Below are 25,602 nucleotides of genomic sequence, written 5' to 3' on the forward strand. Positions count from 1 at the left end.
CCTCCCGTGCAGAGTCAGATCAGAAGTCTCAATGCTGGACTCCCACAGCCTGCTTGCACAGTGCAAGTACTGGGTGTGTAGCAAGGCTTTGTTAGCCTGCGCTGTCCGTGCTGTACCTGGTGTTCGTGGCTGTCCTTGTGAACTTGGAAATGGGAGGAGGTGGCAGTGATGGAGTCAAGAGCAATGCCAGGGATAAGAAAGGGCAAAAAGTAGGTGGGTGTGGGCATCTGCTACTGTTTCGCTAGTTCAGATGCAGTGCAGGATGAGCACCTGTTCAGGTAATGAGGCCAAGCTGATGGGGGTCTCCTAAAACTCAGAGTGCAGGGACTGGCTATACAGAGAGAACTAATTGATTCCACAGTGTTGATTTGATGCTTGGGAGTGTGCAACGTGCTCCCAAGCATACGCTCTGTCATCTGGGATTTTCCGTTGTCAAGAGCGTTTCAGCCTATGCTGAACATCTGTAGTAGAGCTGACTGCAGATCACAACATAGATGGTACTAAACAGAACTATAAAGCTATGTATGAACATTTTAAGTCGAATTTAAAGTACTTCATTAAATATTAGAAACAAAGTAGTTGAAATACTTTACTGAAAAGTGGGGTAAACCTCCCAGTTTGATTTAAATACACCTATTGACCTTACTGATTGAGCTGAATGTTAAATTTAAAGCATGGGTATTTGCAGTAGCAGGAAAAGCATTCATTGGGAAAGAATACATTTTTCACTGTTCTCTCTATGAAAGAGACTTTCCACTGTGTAACTGCAGTACAGGATGACTTGCGCACGCTTATCCCAGTGCAGAAACCTAGATCTCCTTTCTTAACTGCCTCTGAATAGGTGCCAGCATGGGTCACAGACTGTACTGCAGTCTCTGGGTTAGCGTGCAGTTGTCTGGGCCCAGTAGCCAAGGCTGACTTATCAGCATGCAGGCTCTTTAAACATACACAGCTAATCTTTGTACTAAACCTCATCGTTTCTGTGCAAGCGTATCCATAGATAAAGTTTATGCCTTTCTCTGTTCTTCTCCAATTTAACTTTCTTCTTCCTCTACCTTTGATCCTCCTGACCTTCTACCTGCATTCTTCCATGTTCTTTAAAGATACTATTTAAAGTGTTATCTCTAGAAATGATGGTGTTTCAGAATAAAGAGATTGAGTGCTGTTAGCAACTCCCAGAAGCACTCTGCTGCTTATTCTAAATTGGAAGCTTCAATTACATTTAATTGTCTGCAGTTGGTGTGGTTGCATGTGTATGTTGCTTGTTTCTCAGCTCCTTTACTTTCTGTGCCTCACTCCTCTTGAGTAACTTATCTTGTAGTACTCACTGACAGTGGTTATTATCAACTGCTTTGTATTTATGTTTCTGTGTGCTAATTGCTAAATATCTCTCTCCTGTTCTGAAACACGCCAGCGCTGGCAGCTTGATTTAATTGTTAAGATGACCATGTTTTCTAATTTAGAGTTTGGTTGGGTTTTTTCCCTGCTGCATTAAGACAAATCTTATAAGGGAATAATTTTCCTTTTTTCACAATGCAGCTGTGCTTAGCATGCTGCTGCTGAATGGGAGCTAAAACACTCAGCTAGACCCCAGTGAATTTCTGCAGGGTGATACAGACTCTCATGTTCTCAAACTCTCCCTCCCTTAACTTGGAGTGCTCCTTTGCTCACTGTATCCAGGCTGGGGCTGTGCTCTCATTTGGAACCTAATCAGGTGCTCTCTACCACCTGAAAGTGTCCATGCACCTTCTCTATTTTTAGACATTGGCTTGTCTCTTTGCCATTCTTTTGCTTTGTTTTGTGCCTGAGCTAATAAAAGCCTGGCTGGATGCAGTGTCTGCTTTTTGTCTACACGATAAACCTGCAACCGATAAAATTCTCACAGGTAATGGCAGTGGGAAGATACTTCAAACAACTTCTACCTTTCTGTATAATAATACAGTAGTGTTCCACTCTCTGTAAACAAACATTCATAAAATGAATTGTGGATATAAACCTGGCTCTGCAGTCTGAGATCACAGCTCAAAAAACATTTTGAGGGGATAATACTGTTTGCTGCAAGCCAAGGAGGGGAAGAAGATTCAGGGAGGACTTAAATAAGAATGAACAATTTTTCAAGAAAGAAGGATTGTCATATCTTTAAAATATTTGAGCTGTAGGTAGACTTTGGGCTATTGGAGTAAAATTCCATTGAGAATACTGCATGTTGTTTGAACACGTGTTTTAAATGTAAAAGTGTATCTGGAGAAAAACAAATTGTGTAGGGAAACAACTATTTTTTTGGCAGTGGTACGCTGTGCAGGCTGCTAGTCAGAGTTCAGGATGTCTCTGCTTGTGTATTTTGTAAAGATTCCTGGGTGATGATGTCTGCCATCAATAAATACAAGAGTTACACAGTGTAGGAAGTCAGTTTGGGAAGGTGATTATGATGACTGGCAATCTTTGACTAAACTGTCTCAAGAATTTGGTAGCAAAGTTGCTTAGTTTGTCAGTATGGCCTTTAAACTGTGATAAGATCTGAAAAGATGCAAAATCAAATTTTTGTTAATAATTATAGGCCTTTGGAATTTTAGAGGCTAGATTCTTAATCTCTGTATTTCCTGTTGTCAGTTAATTGTGTCTGTGTTGTCCATCACCGTGTCTCTTGGAGCTTAATGCCTGTTGTTGTGTTGGAAAGGAGCAGACCTGTCAACCTTTCCCATAGCGGCTTTGAGAATAGTAATTTTGATACCAAAGTCAGCATGTTGCTGCAAATTCACTGGGCAAGTTCTGTGGAGAGAGAGAGAAGTTGTTGATCTCAGGTAGACAGTTTTCAGAGCAAAGTTATCTTTATGCTAACCTGCTAGGTGCCTATTTCAAGCTCATTACTGTGCTTCTGTGCAACGTAATACATGGAATAAATTGATGAGCAGAGATTTGGTGAAGCATATGAAAGGAGTTATAGAAGTAGGTGGGCTGGGCACGCTTGTGTGAAAAGCTGCGGTTTTGGGGAATGGGACAGGCTTGAATTGAAAATTAAAATAGATTTTTTTTTTAATGCTTCTCTTAAAGTTACATTTTAAACAGGTTTTGGTATCAAAGGCTTCAAAAACTTAAATACTTATTTTCAGAGTTGTTAAGTTTACAGGTCAAAAACCGAAAAGAAGAATCCAGAGATTTTAGTAAGCAAATGTAATTGTAGGTTAGACATCTCTGTAGGCTATATACAAGTTTTGATTTCAAAAGATTGTAAAAACAGGGCATTCTTCTTCTTTTTTTTTTTTTTTTTTTTTTTAAATTTGATGTAATGTTTTTAAAGTAGAGACATCAGATACCTCCTATTTTCTGTCCTTTTCTAGAATTGCCTTATCTGAGCATTCAGTTCTCTGGTGAACTCAAAGGCAGGTGAAGAATAGTCAGTTCTGAGCACGTTCTTGCTGTCAGAAGGATATTTTTCATCATGTTCCCTGTTTCCTTGAACAAAGTGCTCCAGCTGTCTTTATTCAGTAAAGGTACCATCAATTACAAGTAATTAATGGGGCAAATCAGATTATGATCTGTGGGTTTTCTTTTTCCAAGGTAAGATAATTAAAATGTCTGTTGTAGTCTAATAATTCTCCATACGGCACATCTGACCTGAAGTTCTGTTTCTGAGGAAGAAAAAGTATTGTGGATGCTTTTTCATGTTGAACAGAGTTAAGAAGATCAACGTATGAATGAGTGCTGGAATTCAACAAAAAATGTGTTCAAAATTTTCCTAATCATTATACCTTATACGCTGGAATATCTTTCACATAACCTTGAAATATGAAATACAGCATTTCGAAAGGCTTAAAATAATTGGTCAAAGTGGCAATGAAATGACGAGCCTTTCATCATGCAGCTCCTCCAAATGTATTGCAAGAGTATAAGGGAGAACATATCCGATCTACTTAATTCCTTTTTAGGAACCTGCAAAGGTAAAATACTCTATTCTCTCAAGAATAAATTCAGTTTGCAAATTGCTTCAGGAGACTTGTCTGGTAGGCACGCATCAGCTATCCAATAAGGTTTTTTCCTCACTGTCTTCTTACTGCAACATGTTAATAGTAATGAGTATAAAATAATACCTTTTTTGGGGAATAGAGAAGAGCTAATTTTAATTATATGGCTGTAGCTTTTTAATTTACACGTGACTGGAAGGAAGCTTGGGCCTCCAAGCTGTTTTGTGCATCAATGCTAAACTTAGAATCTAAAGCTGCCAAAAGGAGCAAGTAGCAAAAAGGTAAAAGAAAAAACAATCAAAAGCAACAATTTCATGAAAGTGATATGAGCTGTCTTAAGTGTCTGTGGGTCAGGCAAACTTTGCTACCTTGCAATTGCTGATGCAGCTGCTGTGGCTCAGCTGATTCTTGGTAACTTCATTATGTCTGAGCTTATTCAAGTATTGAGATACAGAGAATTAAACACTGTTTACAACCATTACTATACAGCATATAATAAATTATGCAGAGATAATATCTGTGAAGGAAATATTCTTTGAAGGCAGTTTATGCACTGAGCACTAGGTTTGCATAGTGTTAAATCCTTAAATTTGTCTAAAAGGGAGCCTTCCTCCTCATCACCCATTTCTGTTGACTGGTTTTGGATGTCTGTAGTTAATGCAGCTTCAGATTTTAATAAGATGATCATGAGAGCTCCCCAAATCATGATACAGAGATTTAATATTAGACTCTATTTAATTGGAGTTCTCCATTGTCAGAATCCAGCTTTGCTCTTTCATTGACTGATCACATATTGTGTTGATGTTTTATAAAAATCTGTTGTAGCTGACATAATGACTTTAGATCAAAGCTGCTCTCTTTCTTTCTTGGAATTGCTCAGGTTATTGTGTATCAGGTTGGGGAGTGTGGTCATTTAAGTTGAGCATTGAGGAATCTATGACTGAAAGCTGGCAAGCTTGATTAGTCGTCTGGTAGTGGTGTTGCATTCCTTCAGTTTCCATACGCACCAAAATAGGTTACACTACTGGTTTTCAGACTGCACTGTACCTATGTTGGTAAGGCATGTAGAAAGAGCCATCAATCACATAAGTTTTAACTGGCGTTAGTGTCAGTTATTAGTAGCAATATTTTAGAGGGGCAGGGAAGATGCATTTTTAGAAGGCATTGCAATGGATCACCATGTGAGAGGTCAGTCCGTAATTTCAGTGCAGATTTATCAGACAGTTTGATGTAGTAGCTTAGAAGTAAATGTTTGAGATAATTGGAAGTTATAAAATAAGATGGGGTGGCTCTCTAGTACATTTATCAACATAGATTCTTAAACCTAGCCACAAAAATTCCCTGTATTTAACTGTACTGTCTTATAATTGTCAGTGTATTAATAACTAGTAAAACAATTCTGATTTCCTAATAGAAAAATGAAAACCTTTAAAAAAATGAAAATAGAGAAGAATCAACGTTAGTTTAACTTTCATTTAATAAAAAGCACACAATCTGACCCTTGCTTTTGGTTCATGGCATATTTTCAAAGGCCGAAATATCTTTACTTCTGGTAAAGACGATTAGTGTCTTTACCACTTTTAGGAAAGTTTTCGCTTTCCTCAGATATATTCCAGTTGCTCCTGTGCAGCATTAACCTTACAAATTGGTTGTGAAGGGGAGCAAAATGCTGACAAACCTAACGTGATGCATGAGATATAGGTTACTAAATAGAAATACATGAAGAAAAATAAAGGACAACATTCATGAATTAGCAAAAGATTTACCTATTTCTTCTGAATTGTACCTTTTTCCATATAGTCAGTCCATGTGAGGTACAGTGCTGATGGATTCCTTTGAGTTGATGAGTGGTCAGATTACTTTGGCATAGTAGCTAAATCTCTCCTATGCACCTTCTTTCTTCTAGCTTCCTAAAACGAAATGCTGCATAACTTACTGAGGACTGAAGGTTTCAGGCTTCTTCTGCAGAAAAGTGAGCGAAACTGTAGACAACTAACAGACTGGATGAACAACTGACCTTGAACTCAAGAGTGTGATCAGGTAGTGCTTTGCACATCAGCTGAAGTGACATCAGAAGTTACTGCCCTTCAGCTGTTTAATACTGTGCCCTGAGAGTTAATGTCAGTGTTAGGTAGTTCTCCTCTTGCAGAAGACGTGCTTTGTAGCATTTCCATTTTTTTTTCAACTGTGATACTTATAAAATGTTTTAATTAAATAATATGAAAAAGTAGGTATCTTAGTTTTGCTAATGGTAAATTAATAACTTCACAGATATATTATACCAGGAACAGAAGGTTTCTTAATGTACCAAAGACTAATAGCTAAAAGCTCAAGTCCAGTGAAGGGGGGGGCCAGAAGTGCAAAGTTACTTAATTATTGGAAGAAACTGCTAAAGGAAAGAAAGAATGTAGCTTCAAACTGAGGAAACAAGATGGGTCTTTCCTTTTGTGTTTGACCATCTTGTGCTTCTCCTCTTTCTGGATTATCTCTTGGGTGAGGTAAGTCAGCCTCCTTTCTGAAATGTAGAAGGCTTTGACCTCCTGCTGCCGTGGACAAAGCTGAGATGGTGGTTGCCATCCTCTGGGTTTCTAGTGTCACAGGAAATGTCTTTTGTCCTCAAAGCCTGCACTGTCCACAAAGCCTACACCTCCAACCTTTTCTTCCTTTAATACTGTGTCTCAGGGTGCTGGTGGGATGGGTATTGGCAAGTCAGGAGGAGTATAGTATGAAAATTAAAAAATGAACAGTTTCATCTGAGTCACAAAATGGGATTTAATAGGTTTGAGAGGAAGTTATGTGATAACACATTTTGGTAACTATCAAATATAAGATGGTTAATTAACCTTTTTTCATTGTCCATGTCTGTCAGCTAGGATCACCTTCTTTTAACAATAGCTTTTTCTTTGGTATTTGTCTGCCCTGTGTATTTGGGCTCAACAGTTTACTGAAAGATAAGAATCAGAAATGACTTGAAAACAGAAAATTGAAGCCTCGTGCAGGCAGAATAAGGTTGACTGCTCTGAGACAAGTACTGCTTTGGACAGAAGCTGTAGAAGGACAAAGGATAGAAGAGCATTATGGATTATGAGCTGTGTCAAGAGGGTTTGTTACAAAATGTGTCGATAAGGAAGAAGAGTAGTTTAGTTTTTGGGGGAGTGTGATAGAGTCAAGGGCTGGTGACAATTCACAAGAGAATTTCTAGTGCACATATGCATTTAATAAATAAGATAAATTACCAAAAAGTTGCACATGCTCAAACTGTTTAAGTTGTGTTTCCTTGGTTTTGGTGCTTACTGATGCCTACAGTAACATTGCTGTGACATCAGGGAGAAGGAGGGATGGAAAGCCCACTAAAATTGTGATTAAATTTCATTTTTAGTATCTCCCAGATCATAGTCCCAGAATTCTGCAGTTTGCAAGCAGGGGAACATAAAATTCCCCAGTGTGTATTTAAGATGACGGATTGCTTGAATGTTCTCCAGTAGTTTGTCTCTTGTCTGTTTAAAATATAAAAAGACATGTAAAATCTTAGTCAATATTCGATTAAGTATTGTTTGAGAGAGAGAAAAACTGTTTCCTGAACACTTGCTTCAGAGGTGCTCATTCTCTGACTGCCTCTTGAAGCATTAGGGATGCCTCTGACTTTAGTAATTTATTTCAGTTTGTATACAGGAAACAGCATATTGCCTTGATGTAGCAGCTTTTCATTTTTTTAAGTAATTTTAGCCGAGTTCATAGACGTGTTTGGAAAAAAAGTAATTGTAATGCTTTGTGAGATTGTTATTAAAAACAGGTGCCAAGTAAATAGAGTTGTCTTTTTTTTTTTTTTTAAATGGTGAATAGGGTCTCAGAGATGCGTAGTCACTTCTCTGAGATAAGCAGAAACCTTGCTATGCAAGACTGCTGTTAATGAGCTTGACTTTTATTATTGCCAGCTGAATAAGCAGCTCAAAGCAGCTAACGGAATTTTATATTAGTCTTATACCAGCTGGAGTCAGCACAGATGGCAGTAATAGTTTCCATCACTGGGCAAAGATAAATGACTGCTCTGTTGTAAACATGGAGGAGAGTTAAATAGAAATCCCATGTAACACATTTGCTACTATTTATTAAGATGTGTTGAATATCTGTAAGACCAAGTCCTGAAGCAAACAATGTTAAATTTCTGTGAACTTCATTATTATGGATAACCTTGATGTCAAAAAACCCCACCTTTTTAATAAATAATAAACTTACTTCCAGAAGACAGAGAAGTGAAGTGTTTGTAAAGGGATGAGGTGTAATGGATCAGATGGTGTATATGTGCAGTTACAGTAAATTAGAATCATCTGTGTCTCAGATTTGGAGGAAAAAATGGAGACTGAATTGTTGGGAAATGTTTTCTTTTTCCTCAGCTCGTGGCAGAGGTGGAGAATAGAGGCAGTGTCTCACATAGGGACTGCAGGAAGTTGCAAACAGTGGTCCATGTTTAGCATTGGAGGAAAAAAATTCTCTGATACAAATTGGAGCTTAGATGAGGTGATTTAGTTGGAATTGGGTCAGAAGGCGCTTGGTTTCTGTCGGGAAGGGAAAATTGCTGTAAATCCCTTATCACAGTTTCCTGAGATTATGGAAGTAATTTGCAGTAATGAAGAATAGATGGCTTCTAAAAGCTCTCCAGGAATTGATTTGCAGAAGAAAAAAAAATTAATGACAGTACCTTGTCTGTTTTGGCTTTCCCTGAATGCAAAAACATTTGAAATGTGTTCTCTGAAGAAATGCATCTGCTTGTGTGTTGGGTTTTTTAAAGTTTATTCCATTTCTTCCCCCCTCCCCCCCCCAAGACATGAGAAAGTAGATCTTTTTAGTCATGCTTTATGCTCTTCCTGAGTTTTGGGGTTTTGTATTCTATATTTTGTATCTCTGTCCTATTTAACACCTTAGTATTTTTGTTCAGCATTGTTTTAGATCCACAGATAATACCATCCATTCAAATAATTTTCTGTACTTGGTGGTGAGACAGCTATGCAGAAAAGATTCTTTTCTGCTATCTTTGAGAAGTGAGTAATGAAGTGAATGGTAAAGATACACAAAAGTGACTAGCATAGGAACAGTAGTAAGTCATTAAAAAAAACCCCAACCCTCCAGACTTAACTATTTTTTCAGTTACAGCATGGAGGAGAAGAAACCATTAAATAATTGCTTTGACTGTGGAGCTCTTTGCAGGATGTGGGTAAAGGAAACAATTGAGCAAGACTCAGAGAGCAAAGATGGGCTTTTTCATTGTTCCCTGCCAAAGAGTCACCGAGTCTTCCCTTGCTGTAGAGCAGCATTCAGAAGCTCTAGCACCTCATGCAATCCTACAGGTAAAATGGAGTGAGCATTATATATTTGGTACAGCTTTGAATTACAGTTGTTCACATAAGGTGTTAATGGTTTAGATGACATCTTGGAAGAATCTTTCTAAGGTTGAGATGTTTGAGAATTCTTAGGAATTCTCCCACTGTTAATATCTAGTGTTGCTGTTGGCAATGAAAGAAGAATGAAGGTAGGCTGGGTACAGGTGTGTCTGCTGTGTCTGTCTGTTGGGTGACAGGGACACCCAAGGCTCTGTCTAATGTTGCCATGTTGTGCCTCCCTTCTGGAGGAGAGTTAGTGTGAAGGGATTAAATTCTAACTTTGGTTTTATGTTCCAGGCTGTGCCAGGTTTTGGTACCAAAGTGAGGTGTGTGAGAACAGTAATCTTTCATTTGGGGAACTCTGGGGTATATTTCACTGTGGCTTCCTTGAGGACAACTCAGACCTGACCATGAAAGTACAATGGGGACTCGCAGATTGCTAAAGGATAGTCAGTGTATAGAGTACACCTTTTCTTCTTTTTGTCTCCCCCCGTCCCGTCCCTGTCCCCCCCCCCCCCCCCATGTGTGAGAAGTGTTTCTGGATGAGAGTTGCTATTGGGTTATGAGGAGACCTCTAAGAAAAACTCTTTTGAGACAACTCTTCAAATGGGCCATATAATTAATTTTATTTTAATTTAAAAATCTGTTTTTAAGCTGCTCAGTTAGTTGGAAAAGACTACTTCGCCCAGATCTTCCTGTATTCTTTTCCCTGCTACTGCCTCTCCAAATTAAAACATACATTTCCAAAATTGCTCTTGCAGTCATTTGCTTATATGACCCCCTGAAAGCTTAACTAGGAGCTAGCTACTCATATTACAGTAACGGTAGGTTTACTTTAGATATACTAAACTACTCTCTAGTACTAGCATTGGATGGATTTTATTCAGTCTTTGGAAAATTACTGACCAAGATACCAAGTTTACCAAGGGTGCTGTCATTTGTCTATTGTAGTTATTTATCCCAAAACATGAAATTGATAAAATGTGACTTCAGATGAAGCTCATGCTGGTTTGGGACCTGATATGGCACATGAAATTTCATCCGCTTTTGCAGTCCTATGGTTTTGTAGATAGGCATCTGTCTACATCAGAAGACTGCACAATAGGGTAGAAGTACCATTAGAAGCAGAAATAATTCTCTGTGTTCATGCTCATTGTACTATTCAGAACCTAGATATTTTCCTGAAGTTATCTGTTGTTTGTTTCTCTACCTTTTAAACAGAGAAATTAATTTTTTTTTTTTCCTGGCCTTTGATTAGCATAGTAAATAAACTTGAGTTGCATCACTGGTTTATACAGGTCTTAATCAGGACTTTTTTTTCACAGCTTTGCTCCATTTCAATAGAGCTTCCCTTTTACTGTGAATCAGTGTTGTGTTTGACCTGAAGTATGAAGCTCTCATGGGGGAAAAAAAGGTCTGGAGGATTGTTCAAGGACTGGTTTGCTTTGGACCAGGAATCCTGGTTAGCTTTCATGCCAATAGTTAGACGATGCCAATAAGGAAACAATTGCTTTTGCTGATAATGTTTCCTTCAAATGCTTGTTTGGGGGTCTTCCTTCAGGAGGAGGGCGCATACTTTGATGGAGATTATTACAGCATATTTCTATCACTGTTTTTCTGAGGAAAATCTTCTGGAACAATATTAATCATCTGCAAGGTATTACTATGCTATAAGAAAGAAAAGCTCCTCTCCTGTGCCTCACATATTTAAACGATGCTGACTGTGCAGTTTTCGTATTGTTTGTGCTGTGGGTTAATCATTAATATGTAGTATATATATGTAATGTGCCCTAGGACACAGACAGATGAGTCGGTTAACCCATGGCATTTCAAGCTCTCGGTTTTGAAAGATTGCAGACATCTTGTGAAACCCCTAAAGGTGATTTGTCTATAGGTATGGGACTAAATATATCTCTGGATGAATTCAGGCTGCATTTCTCATGCTTAAGTTCCTGCCTTTCAAGGCACAATCCTCTGTTTCTCATATTTCTGACAGTGTCTGGTTTGTATATACACCTGACTTGATCTAGGGTTATTAGTTAGACCTTACCCTTTCTGCTCTGGATTCATAAAGCATTATGTCTTTAAGTTCTTGGGGAAATCTGGTAGCCAAATACTGAAGGATGATGAGTCTAGCCAGCCATTGGATTATCATGCGTGTTATTGCAACTGTAAGTGCAATGTTACAGTAGCTTTTTCTGCTTTGTTTTGATACATTATGTATTTTCCCTGTGGAACAGACCAGATGATTACACATCCTTTTCAGATATTTTGGGAAAAAACATTCTCTCACTTTGTGTTTCTTTAATGTTGATCTAAAGTCTGATCCCATTATATGAAACTCTCTATCCTTGCATATAGAAGAGGACAGATCCAGGTGCTTCTTTGGCCTAAACGAATTTATGCTGAATTTCCCATCAAGATCAGTGGTGGGTTACAGAGCTCTCCTGTGCACACCCTTATCTTCTGTTCATCACATCTGACTGGACTGTTGCTCTGGAAACCGTTGTAATGTCACAAGTGACTTCATTATGATTAAATGAGGGGAAAAAATAGAACAAAAGAGCACATTCCTGTTTCAACATGCAACTTGGAAACTGAAACTGTCTCACATGCATTCTCTGTATTTCAGAGCACTTTTTGGTAACAGGACACAGATCTGCCTTGCTAGTCAGGAATAAAATCTATAATTTGAAATTGCTGTTATTTATTTCCTTTAAATAGAATCTGTAATTGACCGAAGGGATAGCTGTTTTAGACTCTATTAAAAGCTGTGCATGGATCTGTCAAAAAAGAACCAATTAGTATTTACATTTATATCTTTGTCCCTCACAGAGGCTTAATTAGTTGTCTTAACACTGAGAATGCTTTAGTTTCCAATTATATCTGGGATTATTTTCTATTTATCTCTAGTATCTGTGTAACATTTGAGTTTCTGAAGCAGGTCTGTAACTGCAACTAAACAGAAGATTATAAAAATGTGCCAGGATGCTGCAAAATTATTTGGCACTGGCTCAGTATTGTTACTGATCTAAAGGGATTTCTATGTTTTTTCGTGTTTACTTATGGTGGTGTGTTTTTGTTTTCTTCGGTTCACGCTTAGTAGCTTGTCTGGTAAGTTCAAATCTTTTAATGCTGTATGGTAAATAAATAAAACTTATTAATGACTAAAAAAGTGGAATAGAGAGTTATGGTTTTCTAGACCTGCCTCCCTGTCTTTTTTCCCCCTTAACTCTCTAGAAGCTGCTTGCCCAGTCTCTTCGTTTCTAAACAGCAAACTCTTCTACCCATAGAGCTTGCATTCAAGAGTGTGTAATGATTGGGAGTCGGATCAGTGATTCTTGCTTGGAGGTGAGAGGGAGGCGAACACAAGGAGATCAGGAGCTCTGCAGGGTTGCCACCACTCCCTGGCACGATGGTGCATGTGCAGTGCTGGTTGGATGTCCAGCTGATTAACCCTGACAGCCTCACTGGTCCTCAGCTGTGGGTCTGGGTTGCTCACTGGTTTCTGTAGTAGTGCGGTGTGCTGCTGTCACATGCTGGTGCTTTGCTGGGAACCTCCCCTGAACTAGTTTCTGAGTTGTGGCAGCCTATCCTTGTTCTGGGCCTTACAATAAAGGGAGCTGCCTGCTGCTCGCTGAGGGATTTGCATTCATCTGCATCGTCATTCAGAGCACTCCTTGCTACTCCCACTTTTGGGCGGAGGTGAAATCAGAAATAGGTCTGCAGAAGTTTAAAAAGCCTTGGCATATACATTTCCATTAAGAGTTTAAAGATAATGACAAAGCTGAGGGACAGGCATACAAGGAGACTGATTTCAGTCGTGTTGCTCCCAGGAGCAGCTTGATAGGTGCCACCACAAATTAAGATAATGAGTTTAGGACACATGTTTAAATCCATCTTCTTTTTTTTTCTCCTCCTCTTTCATTCATTCAACTTTTTTATAGTTACTGGTTTGTTACAGTGAATGAAGCAGTTGGCCTGTGGGATACTGTAACAGAAGTGGCTGAAGTATAGAAAGTAAGTGGGGTGAGGCGTGCTGCAGAGACACAAGAGTAGTTTTTTCTTTGGCTATATCCATATGAATTGCTAAAAGGGACACTTACAGCCATTGATAAACTTTGTAGTCATTAATACTTTCAAGCAAATTGACATTTTCTTCCCTAACAGTGTCTAACGCCTTCCTTTTTTGGCAAAGCAAAATGAGTAAGCCTATCCTGAGTAATACATGAACTATCTTTTCCATTATCTCTCAGGAAGTTCTGATTGTTTCTGAAACCTTGCGTACTACTGAACTGCTACCTGAGGAATGTGTCCACTCCCTCTATTGTATAAATATGTGGTGTAGCCATGAATACGAATCTGTTGTTCAGTTGTTCTTTCTGGAAAAATAATTAACAGTATCAAAACAGTGTATTTTTTTGTACAAAACAATCATTTTCTCTGAACATATGTTTTTATAATCTGTGTAGGTAGATGTAGATGAACACCTTATCTCTGAGAATCTTTGCATAATATCATGTGTCCTGTTGCTTTTGTTGCTGGAATTCTAAGTTAATTTCTGAATCATAAATTCTGATCACAATATGAAGGCAACCACTTAGTCATGCTGTTTCTGAAGAAGCTCTGAAGTAGGGCTTCATTATCAAGGAAAGTATTGTGAATACACATATTCCTGGATAAATCAAATACTGATAATGCTCATATGCAAACTGTGCATTTGTTCAGTCAGAAGTCCATCACAGTAGTCCTGTGAATTATCACCAGTTTAATAAATGAGAGAGGGTGTGTAAATAGCTGTTTAATTCACAAAATTCAGACAGACCTATTTTCATTACATGCCGTTACTGAACATATTTAAGTTGATATTTTTAGCAGATACACGTTGTACTGAGGCACTGTAGTTGTGAGAGGCCAGTTCTTTCTGAATTGCTATTTATAGGCTGGCCTGGAATGCTCACATGATGATATTGTTTGTAATCTTGGGTATTTATATTGCCAGCGATGCTATGGCAAAGAGCTTCTCAGTATTTCCACTATACAATTCTATTTCCAAGCTGTATACCTAGTGCCTAATATAAAGCTGGGCTTGGACATTGAGGATGTACCTCCTTTGCAAGTGGAATAAATGCTTCATATTTTTGAAAGAGCTATGTGATTGTAATGACTTGTATATGTCATTATCATGTTGCTACAACAAATATTAAAACACATGGAAGTTAAAACAGGATCTGAAAAATATCCATGGAAGAATGATCAAAGAATAGATAGAAAACTGAAACTTAAGTGTTGCAGTTTGTATGTGAGGTCACTCTAGTACAGTGGAGTTCAAGCCAAGATGTCCAAAGCACAAATGGTTTGGAGCTCGGTTAGTGAGACCCTGTTGAAAATACAGGCCAAAATTAATGTTGGCAATATGTCAGCATTTTGTTTCAAAGTGTTCTTTAGTTTTATTAGCTTAGGTTCCCTCCAGTTCTTTATCACAGTGATTAAAAAAAAAAAAAAACAAACAAAAAAAAAAAACAACAAAACAACAAAACACTTCATTTGAGGATAGTAGAAAAGGAGGAGCAGAAAATAATCAAGCTGGCAGGAAAAGAGTACCACTTATGTGTAGCTGTAATAAAATATGTCAAGGCAAAAAAAGTGAAAACCAAATTCTTTTTGTCAGCTGCTTAATGGAATTTTTCTCTCTCTCTTCTACCTATCCTGTTATTTTTTTGCCCTCCTTTCTAAAATGATTTGAATTGCTTACTTTTGAGGATATTGATCTTTGGTTGGTTAAGTGAGGTAAGGCATCCCTGTGTTTGTCTTGTATTCAGGCCTGAATTTTGTATCTTCTGTGTTTACTAACCTTCAGTGTTGTTCTCTAATATCATTTCACCAGCTTAATTTACAACCCAGCAAGGGGTGAAGCAGCAGCTATGTATAGCAAAGGGTACTCTTGTGCATTTAAACCTGAGCTTTGCAAGCAAATGAGCCTGGTCCTTCTTAAGTTTAGTTTAAATTTTGAGAAATCTTAGTGGTAAGCTTTTGGATCTTGAGCACTTGCTTTCTGTTTTAAAGAATTTGTCTTTATTGCCAAGTTAATTTCAGTAATGAACACTGTGAGGGAGGAGTTGGACGCTTTTGTGGAATCTCCTATCATCTCTTCTAGTTGTTTTTATAAAGCTCCAAAAGCAGCTTCAAAAGTTCACCTGAATTTAAAAAAAAAAAAGCACATTTACCAATAATATTCATTCTAAATTCTCAGTCACTCAAAAGATGTATTTTCACACTGGTTATGAGTAGAATCTCACCCATGATATTCTCAGAGCGGTGTGTTGTTACAAGACTGAACAAATTGTCTTAGGACAACAGCAAATATGATACTGGAAAAAATAATTTTTTTCGTAATTAGGCACAGGCTTTTACACTTGCCTTTGTGAAGATTTCTCCCGACTACAGATGCGCAGAGCAGCATCTTGGTGCTCCGTTCCCATTTGCCTAGCGTCGCACCGCTGTGGTGGCATTGCTTGTCAATGCAGACTTTGAAGAGACTATTTTACGGTTGCTCTTTGCATGTCCCTTTGTTAACAAAGGGAAAGGTAACCCTCTGAAGTCGCACACCTGGGGGATAGAAAAGGCAGTAGCTGTGCTTATGCAGAGCACGAGCCCACAGTGCTGTCACTGTGGGGTCTTGTGTCGAGATTTCAGTTGAGCGGCTGTTGATGCATTTGTGGCCCTTTATACCTGCAGCTGCATATGTGGGGACCTTTGCTGGTGCTCATGCTTACCTAGTGCTCATGCTGCTCCAACTAGATCCTGTGAGGTAAAAGTTGGAGATAACGGGTGCTATCCACTTCTGCTGTCTACCACTATGGTACATGGAGAAATGACCACTGATTGTCATTTTCTTCTATAAGGCAAAAATAATCTTTCTCTTCCACTTGTCCTCCTATTCTCCACTTCCCCTGCCCAAAAGGTTGAGGAATTTATTAATTATGCTTGAAGTAAAGAATGAATTCATTTTAGAAGGGGATTTGAGTGTGGGATCCCCACTAACAAAACAAAGTCAGGAAAGGATTTGGTGAGACTTTTCCGTCTACAAAGGAGGCTTTCCCTCCCTCCCCCTAAAGGAAATAGAATGTTACTAATGATTTTTCAGTTTGACAAGCTGGGGTTGCATTTGATTTGATGTATGCAATGTTATCTTCCAGAGAATTTTTTGAATGAGAGAGGACTTAGAAAATTCTTGATGCTTCCTGCAGTGCTCTACAAAAATTACCTCTATTTGTAACTGCCCAAGAGTAAAGAGTTACTGTTCTCATTGTAACTAAAGTACTTACTCTAAATATCTTAATACAGATTAGTCTAAAAGAGTGCCATTTGGAAAAGCTAGGCTTCCATTAAAAGGTTACCATTTTTATGTATCCTTATTTTGTCCAGTTAACTTATTTTTGGCTTAGCTTGACGGCTAAGAAATTTGACAGCTTTGAAGCTTAGCTTGAGTTTTTATACAGCTGATGTGTAACTAAAGGAAATGTTATATTGAGCTTTTGAGTTTTGGTTGTATCTGTTATGGGCAGATTCCATTGCCTCTAATTAGGGGGTTTAGATTAGGAAAGACACATTAAATGTGAAATAATTGCTTTTCTGTTGACTAGTTAGCTACAGGTGTTGCACAGAGAAGTAGCTACAGGTGTCTTCAGTAAGACATGCAGAGAACATCCATTTTTGTGGGAGGTAGCACAAGGTACATTAAGTAGAAACAGAATTGCAATCCCAAAATGTAGCCGCTCAGTTTATAGCATAGTAATGTAGATGGAAAGCTGTGTCTGTATCTGAAGGAAGCTTTTGTGTGTTACATTTATCTTGATACTCAGTATTTAGAATGTGAGGGATAGAACAGCTAAGATGCCTGTAAAATTTGCCATTGCAACCTGTTGAGAAGACAAATGAGAATAAAGCAAATATTTTTAGTCCTTTAGATTATGAAGCAAAATACTCTCTCTAGCCTTGCTTTTTTCCTGGAGTATTATTTCTTGGATGCAGCTTTTGAATTGGATGATGCCACAAATCTGTTTTGCAACATATTAAAAAAAAAAAAAAGTACTAAATATTGCTTCATGTCCCAAGCTTTAGATTTTATTGTGCAGACGGGTCCTAAGGAGGAAGGATATTTTTGCTGTATTTCACAACTCAGTACTGTCATTTTGGTCTTGGACTTTTGTATTTCCTTTTTTCAAATTGCTGCGCTTTTTAATCTGCAACTTTTTCTTCTGAAACAATGGTAAATGGTGTGTTAGTAATGGCATCATCACTTCAGACAATTGGAGAAAGCTGATCAAGGGGTTCTGCAGTTAACTTATCAACATTGTTAATTTAGTTTAAAAATTAGTGTCTAGCAAAAGTATTGATAGCGTTTTTAAGAGTCAGACTTAATTATTTCCTACAATGCTTTTCAGCAATTCCTACCTGAATGGCATTGGGTGGATAGTTTAGCTAAGGTCTCGCACACGGTTCTTTGTTCCCTTTGGAAGGGACATATTCTTTCTGCAAGTTTCTTTAGCCTCTTTGTAAAAAGGCTTCTGGGAGATTCAAGACTCAAAATAATTTTACAGGTTCCAGTGAGTTATTTTAAGCTAACAAGGCACTAATGTTTGTGCTTCAAGTGTTTTGGAGGACAAGAAGCCAGTCACAACCCACGGACTGTGACTTTTGATTTCTTTTGGTTAATAAAAATCACAGACTCAGTAGGGATGAGCCACATGTCCAACTACAATCTTTTCCCCCACCCTTGCACATCTTGTGTGGACTTCTGAAGAGATCTCTGCTTGGTCCGGTATTTCTTCTTTTACAAATGCACTGGAAAAGGGGTGAATACTGGTATGGCAGAATATATTGGCAGCACTATGCTGCTGCTGTTAGTGTGCCAGCCACAGAAAGTTGTGGGAGGACCTTCAGGTGGGTTGTGGCTGGCTGATAAATGCAAAGCTCTTCTGACCTTACACGCTCAGCAGCGGTTTCTGGACTCTGTGTCCTCAGGAGAATTGTCTTGGAGTTATGCTTGTTCAAAGGAAACATCAGCGTAGTGCTCAGCAAATGGGTAAAAAACGGCAGGGGATGGTTATGCCCTACGGGAGAAGCATGTTGGGAAAGAGCAGGGAAGGAGAGAGGAAGCTTCGTGTCTCTGTGTTGCTGCAAAGTGATCTTGTCTGCTGTGTTTTATTCTGGCCTCCTGTCTGAAAAAGGTGTGGTGGAACTAGGAAGAAGTAGAAAATGGCAGTAAGGGTGACGAGCTTCTTACAGACCACTTTTTATATGAGGAACCAATAAATAAGTGAGAAGTCTTTGGTCTAGAAGACGACAGCTGGAGAGGGGAAAGGGGTAGGGTTAGCGATCTGTACATCCATGAACAGCAGGAGGAATGGTTTACTGCCTGTTATCTTACAGGAAATGTGGGACTTTACCTTAAATTATTGGGAGATGGGTTCAGAACAAATACAAAGATATGCCCATAATTAAACTGCAGACTTTGTCACAGGATGGTGTCGCTTTAAAAGCCCATGTGATTAAAAAATGTTTCGGTAAATTAATATGGAAGAAAAATCATCGAAGGCCATTAAGCTCAAACATACCAGTTAATTCTGTCTGAAGTTTCTCACTGCCCGTGGCTGGTGAGAGCCCCTGTGTTGTGCAGCTGTGCTAGGCTGCTGCTGAGTTTTCTGTTGTGTTCATCAGGTGGCTTGATTAAAGGGTCAGAGGCAGGATCTGCCCCTTTTGTGATGAGGCAGTGGCCTAGCAGTCAGTACAACTTCACCTCTCTCTCCCCAGTTTCATGTTCCCAAGTGCACGTTGACATTTACTGTGCACATTCCCTGCTTTGGTACAGCTGGTTTCTGGTTCTGTGAACTAAATCGGTGAAGGTAATTTTTAAAATAAAGAATGGCAAAGCAAACTAATGCTCCCCCTGACACTCTGACCCCCCTCACCCCCCATTTATCTGGCAGAGGCACAGCCGGATGTGACAGACTGTGGCATGGAGCTGGGAACAAGAAGCTGGAGAAGAGCAGAAACTTCTTAAACTGGCTTTGCCTCTTGAACAATTACAGTGAGGTGTTCTTAGGGCAACTCTTGCCAATGTCTGTTAGTCTAAAGCTTACTCATTCTGCCTCAGACCTGAAACAGAGCATACACACTTGAAACCCTACCTGTTTTTCCTCCTCCCCCATCCCCTGCAGAGATAAAACTATTTCACTTGCAGCCTAATTAAAGATACGATCTCTGCTTTCAAAGTTTTCCTTTCTCTGTTTGAGACCATTCTGAGAAAGAATTTGCTAGCTAAAGTAGTTCTTCAGCTTTCTATGGTTCTTTCCTCCTTCTTTCTTTCTGATCTCTAATGCAAACTGAAATTTGTCATAATTCTTTCTTTTGCAATCCACAGAATACCTAGGCAATGGTTCTTCAGGAGTACTCTAGGAATATAGCAAAGGCTAAAGAGAGTTATGCTTTCTATGCAAAAATATTTTTGTTTCTAAGAGTGTTCATGTTTTCTAAACTGTTTAAATGCAAATGTTACTTCATCAGCAATGCAGTATAAACACAACATAGGAACTCTGCCATTCTAAAAGATGCTTGGTAGAACCTCTTTTGGAATATTCTCTACATTTCAGATTCACTGTGTTTTAAGAAATACTAATTCAAACTGATTTGAAATTAAGATGGCTAGAGGACTGCAGAACCTATGTAAAAGTGTACTTAGAACTAGGAGGGAAGCATGACACGAGAGCATATGTAGCAAGCTGTGTTAGATTGAAATGTTAAATTACAGGACGATGTCAGTACAAGAACAAATAAATGAGATTAAATTTTTTCAATATCACAAATTGGGAAAGCTTTCGAGACAGCAGGAGAATTAATAGCTTTCCATGAGGCAGAACAACATAACTGACACTGAATTTTTCAGACTCCATCTCAAATGACTTTATGGCATTGTTGCCTGTGGCAGTTGTAGACTGTATGACCTGGACATCCTTGCTCTATGTTTTATTGCTTTATTCAGCCAGTTAATGTATATTGGCAGATGTGATCTCACTTTTTAGTTGTAAGAATAGACGTAACTCCTTTATTGTTTCTGTCTTTTCAGGAAATACTGAAAATCCATTTCAGTTCTTAGGTAATTCTTTGATAACATTAATGATTTGTGCACTGTAATATTGTGACCTCTTTCTAGACTTTCTTAAAAAAACATCAATGCCTAAGAAGTCTGAGATTACTTCTGTTTCTCTTATGGTATCTTGTAATGCTCACTAAAATTGCATTCTAGCTGTGCTTGTGATCTTGTGATTCATGTGTCCATGTTTACTCTTTGAAATCAATGTCTCATTGAGAACTGCTTGCAGTACTTTATCTGGAATTTTACTTTTGACTTACACTGTAGCATTGCTGTTTGTTTTCAAAAAAATTGCAATTTTTATGGGACAGAGGCCGTTTGGAGTGCATTGTAAAAATTAAGTCTATTATAACAAAACAAATAATTATAAATTATGCCCCTCTTCTGAGTTTGAATGATACACTACAAATGCTTGCATTTAGCTGTGAACTCATTCTCCACTGAGGCACTTCAAAGCTGTATCTGTCTTCCCCTAACTTTATAGACAGAGTCTCTATGTAGCAGTAAATCAGCTTTGTCTGTTTTAACCATTTATGATATTTCTGACTTGCACACACAAACTTTTTTTTGGTGAAGAATCATTTGAATTTGTACCTTATGCCTTCTGGCTCTTACGAGTTTTCTTTCAGAGCTTGTCTTTAAGCATTTAATTTGCACTGGAGCTGTATAGAACCGTCGCTTTCATAGTAATGACTGTGACCATCTGCTTAGAACTAAGGAAAACAGAGATTAAATTAAACCCCCTTTATCTGCCAGAGCAAAGTAAAAATTGCTACTATGATGTTAAAGTAGTACTGTCCAAGCTTGTTCACTGAAAATCAGTAGGTGAAACCTGGATGCCAGTCCTTGCCTGATAATGTTATTTGATGGGCACAATGAATAATATTCTTCCCAGCAGACTGACTATTTTTTGGAGACGTGAAGAAACTTCAGGCATAAAAAACAGGTGTGAAACCCCACTGAAGGTTGCTGGGCTGCCATAAATTTTATATTTCACGTTGAAAACTTCTTTATATGAAACTGAGATATATGGGTCGATGTGGGGAGCACATCATCTAAGGATTTTTAGAGGTGGCTTTTATTGACTTCTCTTAGTTGGTGCAAGTCTGGGATGATAGTAACGGTTACAAATTCCTGAATCACAGACCTTGGAGATCATCTCTTATACTAATGTTCATGCTACTACTCTATGCCACAATATCTTTAAAAAATTGATTGTGGCATTTTTCACAGAAGGGTTGAGGTTGGCAGGGACCTCTGGAGGTCACCTGGCCCACCCCCCCCCTGCTCAGGCAGGGCCACCTAGAGCCAGTTGCACAGGACCATGTGCAACTGAACAGCCCCAGCTCTCTCAGCCTTTCCTCACTGGAAAAAAGCTCTAGTCCCTAATTTTTAACTTTTAACATTTTTAAATTTTTTCCTGATTCTATTCTCCAGCATATAAAGGCAGGCTTCCTTAAGAACATGAATTCAACGATTGAGGATTCAATTAGATCTAGAAAAAGAATTTGCTTAATACTGGATTCAAGTATCATTTGGGTCTTTTAATCTGTGATCTGTTAAGCCCATATATTCTAGTCATAAGAAGATCCTTGGTTTTTTTTTAGCCCTACGAAGATGTTAGACTCTTATTGTTGCTACAGGTCTAAATATTTCCTATCTTGTTGTACATAAGCAGTCTTGTATTGAGTTTGCGTGGCAAGGTTTTGGTAGCAGGGGGGCTACAAGGGTGGCTTCTGTGAGAAGCTGCTAGAAGCTTCCCCTGTGTCCAATGGAGCCAATGCCAGCCGGCTCCAAGATGGACCCACTGCTGGCCAAGGCTGCGCCCATCAGCAACGGTGGTATCGCCTCTGGGATAACATAATTGAGAAGAGGGAAGAACAACTGCTGCGGAAGAACAGCAGGAAGAGAAGAGTTCACTCACTCTCACTCCTCTCATGTGAGAAACAACTCTGCAGACACCCAGGTCAGAGCAGAAGGAGGGGAGGAGGAGCAGAGATTCCCCTGCAGCCCATGGTGAAGACCATGGTGAGGCAGGCTGTCCCCTGCAGCCCATGGAGGTCCACAGTGGAGCAGATATCCACCTGCAGTCTGTGGAGGACGCCACGCCAGAGCAGGTGGATGTGTGAAGGACCCTGTGGGAAGCCCACGCTGACGCAGGCTCCTGGCAGGACCTGTGGACCCGTGGAGAGAGGAGCCCATGCTGGAGCAGGTTTTCTGGCAGGACTTGTGACCCTGTGGGGGACCCTTGCTGGAGCAGTCTGTTCCTTAAGGACTGCACCCCATGGAAAGGACCCACGTTGGAGCAGTTCACGAAGAACTGCGGCCCATGGGAAGAACTCACGTTGAAGTTCATGGAGAACTGTCTGCCGTGGGAGGGACCCCACGCTGGAGCAGGGGAAGAGTGTGGAGTCCTCCCCCTGAGGAGGAAGGAGCGGCAGAGACAACGTGTGCTGAACTGACCGCAACCCCCATTCCCTGTCCCCCTGTGCTGCTGGGGGGAAGAGGTAGAGAAATCAGGAGCGAAGTTAAGTGAAGTTAAGCCCAGGAAGAAAGGAGGGGTGGGGAGAAGGTGTTTTAAGATTTAGTTTTTATTTCTGATAACGCTACTCTGATTTGATTGGTAATAAATTAGATTAATTTCCCCAAGTCGAGTCTGTTTTGCCTGTGACGGTAGTTGCTGAGTGGTCTCCCTGTCCTTATCTCAACCCACAAGCCTTTTGTTCTATTTTCTCTCCCCTGTCCAGCTGAGGAGGGGAGTGATAGAGCAGCTTTGGTGGGCACCTGGCATCCAGCCAGGGTCAACCTACCACAGGTGTGTACTTCATTTTTCAGTCCTGGAAAATTTAGGGATGTCGTTTATTTTTCCACAGTGCTAGTTGTAGTGGTTGCATAGAAGTCTGGAGTGCTTGTTGCTCCTCTCATTTAGGTATTACCATATGGCACATGGCAAGGAGGTGGTTGTCGTTACTACCAAGTGCATGTTATTATATACATAACATAATGCCTGCTAGAGAGGTCTTGCCTGCAAGCTTTGCTGTAAAAAAAGTTTGTGGCTCAAAGTAACATAACATTTCTGCAAATTCACAGCTCACTGGGGAAGGGGGAACCTGTTACATTTTGTTGGTCTCACCTGCCCTGTTGTGTAGGGCGTGCTCTCTGACAAGGTATCCAGCCCAGTAACTTGTTTACGTTTCTAGTGTCTACCAGAAAGGCATCTAACCTCTGTCTTAAGCCTTCAGATAGAAAAAATCTGAGTGCCATTGCAGTTGCCACCCTTCTCTGCTGGAAATCATCTATCGTCAGATCCTAGAAATGAGTTCAGGTTGCGCCTTTCCCTGCCAGGTTCAGTAATGTAGTGCTTGATGTCTTCTCTTTGTGAAGATTGTTAGCTGCCTTGGCAGTTGTTCTCTTTTTGTTAACTGATAAACTTGGAGCACACGCTGTGAAGAATTTTTCTAGCCTTTAGGTAACTTCTGTGGTTCATTTCATGGCATGCTAGGTTACTAGAGCTAACTAGAATGCTGTCTAAGCTTTGCAGAGATCAGTGAAGAGATCTCTAGAGATCTCACTTGTATGAGTGCTATACAAGAATAAAGTCTCCTCAGGTGTTGGTCCTGCAACAACTCAGGAGACCTTATTCACTTTGTCTGTTTACGTAGAGTTGATTTGAGTTTACATTCTTGGTATATTGTTCCACACAATAAACCTTTTTCATCCCATGAATCATCATAATCTTTCTCTGCATAGTGTCCACTTTCTGGCAAATGGTAGCAGTTGTTAACGCTGTCTGTTAAAGCAAGTAATGTATTTTCGAAGTCACCAAAAAAGCTGGTGTTGCAGTCAGCTGACATAGACTTTTTCAGCAAAATCTTTTTAGTGAAGTGATGGAAATTGCTATGCTAATGTATATTGTCATCAAACCTGGGGAAGGTTTTAATTTTGAATACAAATTAATGAACAGTATTTTATTTTTGATCAGTTAATGTGATATTCAGGTCGCTAAACGCATGCTAGGATGAAAGGAAAATAGTAATTTGTGAATTTTGCTTAGTCTCAGACAACTTTTTCATACTATAGTTACATTTAAAGAATGCTAACCTACATTTGCAGAGCTGTGTGAAAGGATGAAGTGTCATGCCCAATTAACATCTCTCTTGAATTCTCATTAGTAACATAAAGTAGATGAAATTTGAATGATAATTTTCCCTCTGGTGGTAAAGGAATGTGACAGTGAGACTTCAGGGTTCTTGTCCGTTGTCCAGTCTGAACATATGGTCAGGACTGTTGCACATGTATCTTCAGAAACTTCTCAACTATATTTTTGTCCTGATTGAATAAGAAAGAATATGCTTACCTCCGAGTAAAAAGAATGATTTTTTTTTTTTTTTGCTTCCTTCTTTTTTCCGTTTACTGAGGAAATTAAGGTGTTACAACCAAGGTTCAGATCGAGTTACTCAGTTAACACCTACAGTTTAGTTCTTTCCAGTACATAGTCTTTCCACTGACTAGAGATGTTCTGTCTTGATCCTCGTCAACAAAGCTGCTAATTGCTATTCATCTCTCTGGAGCAAATTGTAATGCTTGAGTTTTGAACAGGCAAACTAAGTGGAATTTAATTTATGAAATGCTACATTGCTTAGCAAACTTCCTTCACATGCCTTTGAAGGTGATCTCTTGCAATAAATACTGTATGTAGTGATAAATAGGAGTGTATATTTCAGATAGTTTTGAGTACTGCCTGCAGAAGGGGTATATCTACAGTGCAGCCTAGTGTTTTGATGGTTCTTACAGGCAGCATTTCTGAAGGAATTTCTAAGGAGCGGTAGCATTGAAAGGGAATGTTTTCCATTGATGTTGGAGACTTACAAGGTAGTTAATAGCTGGGAGTAGCTAACCCAAGTGACTGGTTGGTTGGGTGTGAGACTTGCAATAGAGTTTGTGCACAGAGTTGAAATGCCAGTTAATGCTTGGGGTGTTTTTCTCCTTGAGAGTGCTAATAATAAATGCAACAGAATAAGAATAATGGGTGCCTAATAGATGCCATGGTAATTTTATTAACACTTCTAGCATATGTTTCCACATACTTTCCAGAAATATACTATGT

General features: G+C 39.2%; 1 protein-coding gene across 7 annotated transcripts in view; it reads left to right on the forward strand.

The window, feature by feature from the left end:
• Positions 1-25,602, forward strand: part of KIF13A (kinesin family member 13A) — a 119,854-nt gene that overhangs the window by 13,528 nt on the left and 80,724 nt on the right. The window contains exon 1 of one of the 7 annotated variants that reach the window (XM_075493770.1): positions 5,981-6,002. The exons of 5 other annotated variants lie outside the window; for them this stretch is intronic. Coding sequence is in view for 1 of the 2 variants with exons in the window: in XM_075493769.1 (XP_075349884.1) it covers positions 9,294-9,307 (14 nt within the window). In the remaining variant the exon portion in view is untranslated. Of the gene's footprint in view, positions 1-5,980; positions 6,003-9,278; positions 9,308-25,602 lie in introns of those variants that run through there. One more of the 7 variants, XM_075493769.1, reaches the window with a different exon arrangement.

This window comes from Mycteria americana, chromosome 2 (genome assembly GCF_035582795.1).
Source record: "Mycteria americana isolate JAX WOST 10 ecotype Jacksonville Zoo and Gardens chromosome 2, USCA_MyAme_1.0, whole genome shotgun sequence".
In the NCBI taxonomy this organism is placed as follows: Eukaryota; Metazoa; Chordata; class Aves; order Ciconiiformes; family Ciconiidae; genus Mycteria; species Mycteria americana.